Source organism: Anser cygnoides, chromosome 3, assembly GCF_040182565.1.
Source record: "Anser cygnoides isolate HZ-2024a breed goose chromosome 3, Taihu_goose_T2T_genome, whole genome shotgun sequence".
Classification (NCBI taxonomy): Eukaryota; Metazoa; Chordata; class Aves; order Anseriformes; family Anatidae; genus Anser; species Anser cygnoides.
In genome coordinates, this window is record NC_089875.1 from 97809430 (window position 1) to 97818681 (window position 9252).

Below are 9252 nucleotides of genomic sequence, written 5' to 3' on the forward strand. Positions count from 1 at the left end.
ATATATTTAGTAAATTCATCCTAGTTTTCCAATGCAGCTCGTATGTTGTTTTTCCTGACTTTACTAACTCCATCTTTGTTGAAATGAAATGTGAAAATACAGGAGGATCTGGTGTTTCCTATGTGAATGTATACGAGTACTTGAGTATTTTTAAGCAGTGAAGTCCCCTTCTCCTATAGTCTAACATCTCATTTGAACCTCTGCTGGCTTGTGGTGGTGTTTTGTTTTGTTTTTACTTGTCTGCTGCTGAGGAAGGAAAATGCAGGTAGCCCAACCTCCTTTTCCACACTTCCCTCATGCAATTGATAAGCTCTCGGAGATGCCAACAGCTTTCGAAATGTCTGAGAGCCATCTCATTTGACATGGTGTAGCAGTCCCCTCTTGTTGGTCACCTCTCTCATGTGCAGGACATGAAATGCCTACCGGGTAAGCAGCAACTCAAAGCACCCTTAGCAGCCACTGAGTTCTTCAATCAGTTTCTCTCTGGAAATATTCATCCAGAGTTAGACCACATGTCAAAGAGTCTGTCAGAGGACTTACAACACTGTAAACCTGGTGGGACCCAGAAAAATAAAGCAGACAACAGCACAATTTGCTTGCTATTAACCGTGCCTCTGTAACATCACAGTCTATCTCTAAGCTATATTTTCCACTGCATTTCTGGCTTGCAAAACTTTTAATGGAACAAGTTTTTCTGGCAGAAGAACACTGATTTTTATCTTTAATGAGCAGCCTCTCTATCATTTAGCTTCAGGAAACAGCTTCCTGGTTGTAAACTGCTTGAGAGCGCTGACAGCCAGTCAACTTCAAAAGCAGCCAGTGGAGACTTTCTTGCAAAGTTTGGGAAGGGACTCAAAAATGCTGAGGGCTGCAGACAATGTTGTTATGGAGCAGGAGGGCTCTGCTTCCAGAAATGGAGAAATGACAAGTTGGGATATCAATGACATCAAACTTCCCCAGGTACGTGTCCGTGTCTTAGAAATTTAGCCAGTTTTGACCAGTCTTCTCCACTTCAAAAATAACCTCAAAAATCTCTCTTTCCTCTGCATCTTGTTGCCTTTATGCTTTTTATCACCTTGAGTTATGGGACGCTGTTTGGCTGAAGGGCTAGAAAATAGCCAGTAAAATATCAGTTTCCACGCATTTTCCCTTCAATATACTATTGAAAAAGCTGTTGAGACAGTAAATATAGCGATGCTACAGATTCATTGTTCCTCTAGTCCATTGGTGGACCAGATGCAGAGAAGGTGGGAAAAATTTTCTCTTGCTTTGCATGCTCAATTGGAGACACCTGGGACTTGATTTTTCCGGTGGGAAGTGCGTTATGAGAAGAGCACAGCGCCTTGCAGCTCTGTGTGCTCAGCCTTGCTGCAGACCAGGCTCCAGTCAAGTGAGCTGGCTTTCGGCATGGGGCAACACGCCTTTTGGGCACCTAGTAGAAGCTTGCCTGCTGTGGGCTGGAAGTCTGTTTTGCAGAGATGTGCTGAGAGGCAGCATAGTGGTCTTTCCTTCCCTCAGTCCTTTTCTTGTCCACCTACCTCAAAATCTCATCCATGTTCTCCACGGAAAACCCACGGCACCCCACAACCCCAGTGTCATCTCCCTGTCTCTTGCCTTAGCACTTTTGTGCCAGATTCTCCTGCTGGGCTCCTTCACCATCCAGCTTCACCTTTCAACCCTGTCTTCTTACCTGATCCCAGTTTCTTCCCTACTGTGTCACTGCTGTTTGCCTAAAACCTCCATGTCCCAGGCTACTTCTTGCACTGTCCCCCACCCCAAGGTCACCTTCACCTGCATTTCAGCCTGCAGGCTTCCCCCACACCCTTCCCAGTGCTCTCCAATGGCTCCTGGAGGAACACAGGTTTTTTTCTTCTCAGTTCATATCCTTACTGCTGTAATGGCTCTCAGTGGCTGGGATCAGCATTTTTAAAGAAAGTCCTATTAAGTTTTTGTACCCCTGCTAGGATCAGCCTTTTCCCTCCAAAAACATCAGAGGGTATGTTTTGTGCTTTACAGCTTACTGCATTTGTTTTGGCTTTGCTTAGTCCACAGTAGTGAAGATAAAACCTAACCAAGTTGTTCTTCGTGTTGGACTTCAAAAAAAATTTGCTGGTAAGTCCTCCATGGCACTCAGGCCAAAAGGAACCAAAATCTAGACCAAAAGACCTACAGATGTGGGAATAGCCTCAGTCCGATTCTGTATTTGCCCTTTTTCCAACAAGTCGAGCCAAATCAAGCCAAGTGACTCAGTGTAATGCTGCCTGGATGGCAAAATAGGAAAGTATGTGCTATGTTACGTCAGGTGCCCCACCTTCCCCTCCTGGGGCAGTCCTGCGCTGAGCTGGACCCACAGGTGGGTGAGAGCTGCCTGCTGGCCAGGCTTTCCTCATGGTTTTGGGCTTGCGAGGAGCCCTGGGGAGTTGAATTTTTTTTTCTTTCTTCCCTCTGCCACTTTCTCCGGGGAGCTGAGCTTCCAGCCTGCATTGCTGCTGCGGTGCCAGAGTGACCCAGACTAGAGGAGACCCAGCAGAAGACCAGGTCTGCTGGCTCCTCCACGAGCTCTTCTCTTCCCCGGCCTAACACCAGCTCTGGTCTCTTTGCAGGACGTGAGACAGACAGACTGGTTTCAGGAATGGCCGGATTCCTACGTGAAACATATCTATAGCTCAGAGGATAAAAACGCTCAGAGGCACCACAGTAGCTGGGCAATGAGAAACACCAACAACCACAACTCGCGCATCCTGAAGAAGTCCTGCCTTGGGGTGGTGGTCTGCGGCAACGACTGCTCGACCCTGGATGGGAGGAAAATCTACCTTAGGCCAGCCATATGTGATAAAGCTAGGCAGAAACAACAGCGTGAGTATGAGGACGGCTGCTCTTCAAATGGCAGTTGATGAGAGAACACAACATAAACCAAAGCAAAGTAGAGGAAACCCTTTGGATTATCCAGCCTTCCCTGTGCCATTCCTTACGTTCAAATGCAACTCTTGATTTTGGAAGAATGCATTTCACATTTCATACTGCTGGGGAGAGGGAGGTTGTTTGCCTGTGTCTTTTTTTTTTCCTTCTTTTTTTTTCTTTTTTTCTTTTTTTTTTCTTTTTTTTTCTTTTTTTTCCTTTTTTTTTTCTTTTTTTTTTTTTCTTTATTTCTTAATCTGTATTTCTGATGGAAATTGGTTAGAGGCTGATTTCTCAGGCCCATGAGAGAGGCTCCTGAGAAGGCTGTGCAGCATAGGCAGCTTCCTGCTGTGCTGTTCCTGGTGACCTGAGTGGTGGCTTCATTATTTCATGGGCCCAAGAGTAACTCAGGAGAGTCTTGCAGGAAAGAAGATGCTCGTAAGCTACGATGACTGGAAAATAGGCCTCGTACCCACGTCATCAGAGACAAAACAGTGCAAACAGAGAAAATGAGCTGGACACATTCTTAATGAAACTATTCCATGCACTTCTTGATTGCTCACTAGAGCTAGCACATACTGATTTCTGAAACTGATGAACGTTTCAGCTAAAGAAAGATTTTACTCAGGCACTCACTGAGGTCAGAATGATGTCCTCTAAAATAACCAGACAAGAACATATTTGACATTCTACTTCCAAATTAAAAGAACTGAAAGAAAAAAAAAGTGAAACTTTGAAGGTAAAAGCCCTTTCTTTAGAAATAAATGACCACACTAAATTAGAATAAAGCTATAGCAGCAATAGTCTTTGCCAGTTATATTTAATAATTAAACAGAATGAAGGTAATTTGTTTGCTTACATTAAGTTTTATTTATGTTTGATTTTTTTTTTTACATAGCTTTTCCCTAGTGTAGTTTCTAAGCCCCAGACTAGAAGTGGCAATCCACCACCAATGAAACCATTGCATCAGACGGGATTCATCTGACTGGTGTTTCATAGGAACTATTTCCCACTGTCTTTGCTCCAGGGAAATGCTGCCCAAACTGCAACGGACCCCTGCGGCTCCTTTCCTGCCGAGGCCATGGTGGTTACCCCGTTACCAACTTCTGGAGGCATGAAGGCCAGTTCATATTTTTTCAGGTTGGTATAAGATTACCTTACATTATGCAGGTTAATTTTAAATACTATTTTTTATATTGATTAAGGGCATAGTTTATTCCAACAAATAAGGGCCATTGAATATGACAAGGTCAAGTGGTTGTAAGGACAAAAATTTTCACAATGAGTATGAAAGGTCCAGAACAACTTCATCTAACTCTGTAGGTACCCCTGCAGGAAGTTGAGTTAGATCTCCAAAGGTCCCTCCCAACCTAAATTAATCTATGCTTCTATGATTTTACAGCACATCACATTTTTCATTTAGGCTCTCACCAAAACCTGTTGATTTTGAAACCCTTTGCCTCAGGTACACAGGAACAACCAAATGCTCAAAGAATCTGAACTGCCATGTTATATCAACCTCTCTGAGATACCATGTATAGGTATGAGGCTATCCCAAGGGATTGTCTATGGAAAATGCCATCTATGCATTATATGCAACTTATACCTGGAAAAAAAGTGCATGCAAATGTTTATATAATGGGCGCTGTTTTGGGAAGCCATACTCCCGGTTTAGTTCCACAAAGGTTGGTTTGTCTCCTGTTTTCCAGTCTTCTGAATCTTTACACTTGTCTTTCGCTTACATGCAAGTTAAAAAAAGATTAATTCTCAGTGGAAGCTAATGGAAATTAATGTCCTGATAAACTTGTCTGAAGTCTAAGAAGACTGAAAATGACTGTAGGGGCATTGTAGCCAGGCTTCGGCTGACATTGTGGCTTCAATTGGGTCTCCAGTGTGGGGTGTTTCTTCTGCATATAAATGCGGTGTACTGGTTTATTGTGCTTTTACTCATTTAAGGAAATTTCTGCCCCATCACACCTTATTTGAGATCTGTTTGTTACTTGAGCTCACGTTAAATAAGTCTTAATAATGCAAATCATTAAACTAGGCAACGTGTGTGTTTTTGGCCAGTGGGGGAAAAAAATATCCTGCTCCCTTTATATTAATAACAAGGTTGCTGCTGACTTTAACATATCACGATTACTTTCTAAAGTCCAAAGGGGCTCATGACCATCCACGTCCAGAAACAAAACTAGAAGCTGAAGCACGGAGGTCAGTCCAAAAAGCACGGACAGCTTTTTCTCCACCTTCTCCAAGGTTAAAAAGACTCCGGGAGATCAAGGTAACTTTTATTATCAATAAATGAAATTGCAGGGTGAGGGATCCAAAGTCCAACACATTGTACTGAGGAGGTTAGCTAGGCTTTGGTTTTGGTGGGAGCAGGCTTTAGGTCTCTGCATACTACCAGGTGAAGTAGGAACAGGGGTGTCCTGAGCATCCTGCTCAGCTCAGCACTGCTGTCGATTACCAGCATTCCCCAGCCAGAGCCCCTTCGAGCCTGGTGGCAGCAGGAGATTACCTCTACACTGATAAACAAAGCAGGGCTGGAGGTCTACCACTTCACCATTCACATGGCCCTTGGCATGGTTTTGGCCAGTGTGAACTCATGCTTGCAGACAGTCCTGGGCCTCATTTTATTTAGTGGTGTGGACGTAGCTTTGGAACTCCATCTCTTTCCTGATTTAAAATGCAAGAGTTCTCTTCAGAAAATTTTCCTACAAGTGTTCTGTTAATGCTGCCCCATAAATTAAATTATTTGTAAATAAATCTGGGAGGAAAGTAATTGGATATTTGGTCTAACCAATATTGATACTTAACAAGAATATTAGTAGGTTTTAATTGGAGTTAACTATAGTATCGATTACAGCACCTCATGAGAAAATTGTAACAAATGAACACTCAAAAACTGGGCACTGGCAATAACTGGGCTCAGGAGGAAGATTTGTGTGTGTGTGTGTACACACACATAAACACACTGCATACTATTTTACAACTGAATACAATATACAATATTACCTATATTGTATGTCTATTTTATACTGAGTATGGGTGTGGAAGCACTTGTGGAAGAGAGCATCTACACAAATCCCACAGACCATTGTGTGCCTGATGGAGGGAACCATGTAGAGCAGTGAGGGTGAGGCTGCCTCTAGTGACGTTCCTTGCAAAGGTTGTGTTACACTCCCCTGTACACCACCAGTCTTTCCATGCAGTTTGTCTTCTGATGTGCTGAAGATGGTGTATCCTCCCCAGCCTGGAGTTAAGGATAGTACTTACAGCCCCTTTGTCCACAGAGGAAAAGGATAATAGGACCGGGTGGAGACAGCCTTCTTAAATGACATGGGGAAGCTGGGGAATCCAGGTGTCCAAGAAATAGATAAAGAGTGAGCAGAGGAAGTCAAATCCATTTGAATGGAATATGAATTTAAAAGCTGAGCCTATTTCTGCTGGAAGTATTAAAAAGGACACTAAAAAACAGAGATAAGGAGTGACGCTGATGAAGACACTCTGACTTGGGATCAGACAGTTGGAGAATACGTGACGGACAGACAGTGACATCTTGACACAAGTGCATGGGAACACAAAGAGATGAACTTCCATGTTATTATCTAACATATACTGAAACAATGATTTTCATACTGTTGGTTTAATTTTGTCCTTATGATCACACTGAATTAATCCTCACTTACTGAACCACATGGCATTTTTTTCTTTTATTCCCAAGTCTACATGTCTAGAGGGTAGCACCCTCTTTGTCTTTCTCTTTCTACAACATCTTTCTACAATATCTTCCTGTTCTTTTTTTTTTTTTTTTTTTACTTCATATTGTGTACAAGTAGGAACTACTCCTACATATCACCTAATAAACATCTAACTATCTAATAAATATCTAACAGCCCACTCTTGAGCTGCTCTGACTCCATGCAGTCAGGGTGATTGCATTTACCCTCAGCTGGCTTTTCAATTCATTCCTCTCAGGCAGGTTTGTCTTGGAAATGACCCTTTGTATTCCTGGTTTTGCCATGAACAGATGTAATACAACATACTCAGCAGTCTGATTTCACATGCAGGGTTTGTGTTGCTGAATTTTCTCCTTAGAAAATTCAGTTTTGATGTGCTCACAAGATACGAGACAGGAGAACTGTAGAAAATACATGAGTCCAAAATAGAAAAAGTGATATGTAGGATGTTTTCTCTATGGCATCACCTGTTTTTTAGCTGAAGATGGGCTGGTCCTACATCAGGTCATTGGAATTTCTCCTCCTGGTGAGGGGAGAGCAGCTTAAAGGAGCTTTGCTACTCTGGCAGTCAACAAGTCAGAAAATCACTATAATTAAATGTATGCAAAAGCAGGATTACAAAGAAATGAGACCTGCAAGTACTAATCAGAAATGATAGCACAGAGTGAGTGTTGTGAAAGGAATTAAAGTGTGTAAAATTATAATCCAATAATTAGGGCATTTAAAGAAGTTGAAAATTATCCAGGAAAAAAAAAATGACTCAGAAGAATAATTCCAGTGTACTGTTCCCTCCTTAAATGAAATATCTGTTTGTGGCACCCAGAAAAAAAAAATCAGTTAAAAATAGAAGTAAAGATTCTTAAAAAACTGGAGCATAATATTGGATCAGAAAGGTCACTTCAAAACAATTAGTTACAAAAATCTTTTCCAGTTTTTCCAAACTCTATAGAAATAACTTAAATTCTGTGGAAACGAATTAGAACTAATATTAGAATAATTTCATTTTCAGGTGCTTCTTCAGTATATCCTGAGAGCTGTGAATGTAAGATCTAGTGGTTATTTAATATTAAATAAGGATTTGGGTGCAAACTGATGAACCAAGCCCACAACCGTGACATCAGAGCCCCTGTTTGGTTTGTCCCAGAGCCCCCAGGCACTACTCTGAAAGGAGGCCCTGCTGCCGTGCCTGCTTCATTACCCACATTAATTGAATGCCTTTTCGAACGCATTGACCTGCTGTTGTTTTATGTTGCTAAACTGGACTGCGTTTCACTAAACCCTTCCTTTCCAAGTCTCTGACAGGTGAGACGCCCACCCAGGAGGCCTTGCCTTTGTTGCTTTCCAAGCCGGACGGTTACGTGCTACCTGCCAGTTTTGGGGGACATTTAAGCAAACGCTCTCCAGAGCAGACGCCGAGCAGCTGCTTTGGGCAGCCGCCGTACCTGAGGGTGGCTGGGGAGGACAAGGAGGGCCGGGCGCACCCTGCCCATGGCGGCTCATGCACACAGGCCTGGAGCAGCACCCAGCAGGTCCCCACCATGCCACCGGTGACAAAGGGTGGCCATAACTCCCTCAGGCCTGGTGCTGGTCCTTCAGGGGAGGACACCTGCAAGAGAAAAGGCCCTCTGGCCTACAGCAGCGGCTGCCATACCTTCCCTCCTCCACCATACCCCCCGCCTCAGCAAGGGCCCTGCCTGGTGGGGTCACACCACCACCACCATCACCACCACCATCACCACCATCACCTCCCAGCGCTCCTCAAGGGAAGCCAACGAGATGAGGAAGAGGCAAAGCACTGTACAAACCCCAGCTACTGCAACAACGACATGTTTTTTAACCTGTACCCATTACGGTGACTGAGTTAACATTTCCTCTCTGTCTTACACTTCTGGCAATGGGGCTAGCTCTCCATCCCCGGCTACCGTGCTGATTCCCTCTTTATCTTCTCTTTTAGACCTGAGGAAGGGCTTTCGTGCCTGCAGACCCATCTCTACTCTTTTTTTTTTCTAAAAAATAAAAATAAAATTTAAAAATTCCCCCACTAATTCATTGATCTAATAAAAAGCATCATCTCTTTCTACAAACTGCCTCGCTACCATCACGTTTTGGTAGCATTTCATACCACCAGTCCTATGACTATACTGCCTGACCCAGTTTCAGACCTGTATTTTGAAGGTGCCTCACTGCTTTTTCCATCCACTTTTCAGGTCTTTCATTGCAAGCTGTAACAAATCCTTCAGCATCCTTTCCTACAGATCACCCTATTTTCTGACCACTTCTGTAAGCTGTATTTCATCAGGAGATATCCATTCCCTAACATCTGTTTAAAAAACATAGCGTGTCAAATATATTTTTTTTGCCTGAATTTAGTGATCTGTCTTTGAGATCTTTGGCAAAGGTTTCTTTACCTTTTTCCCATAATTCATATCTGACTTTCCCAACCTCTCTTGCTCTCTGCACTGCGTCTCAGGGGCCACCAGCCCACACCATGCAGATGGAGGCACCAACACGTCCCCACTGCCAACTCTGCAAGGAAGAGATGAGGGGCGTCGAGTCTGGAGCCACATTTCATGGCTGGTTCCTTCAACATCCATGGCTCCACACACTGCCCACC

The 9252-nt window shown here is 43.4% G+C and overlaps 1 protein-coding gene across 1 annotated transcript; it reads left to right on the top strand.

The window, feature by feature from the left end:
- Positions 1 to 828: 828 nt before the first annotated feature.
- GCM1 (glial cells missing transcription factor 1) lies at positions 829 to 8884 on the top strand. The gene is made up of 5 exons (XM_013172315.3): positions 829 to 960; positions 2604 to 2856; positions 3926 to 4038; positions 5051 to 5179; positions 7931 to 8884. The coding sequence occupies exons 1-5, from the start codon at positions 859 to 861 to the stop codon at positions 8492 to 8494; spliced, it is 1161 nt and encodes a 386-aa protein (XP_013027769.3). The 5' UTR covers positions 829 to 858; the 3' UTR covers positions 8495 to 8884.
- The last annotated feature ends 368 nt before the right edge of the window (positions 8885 to 9252 follow it).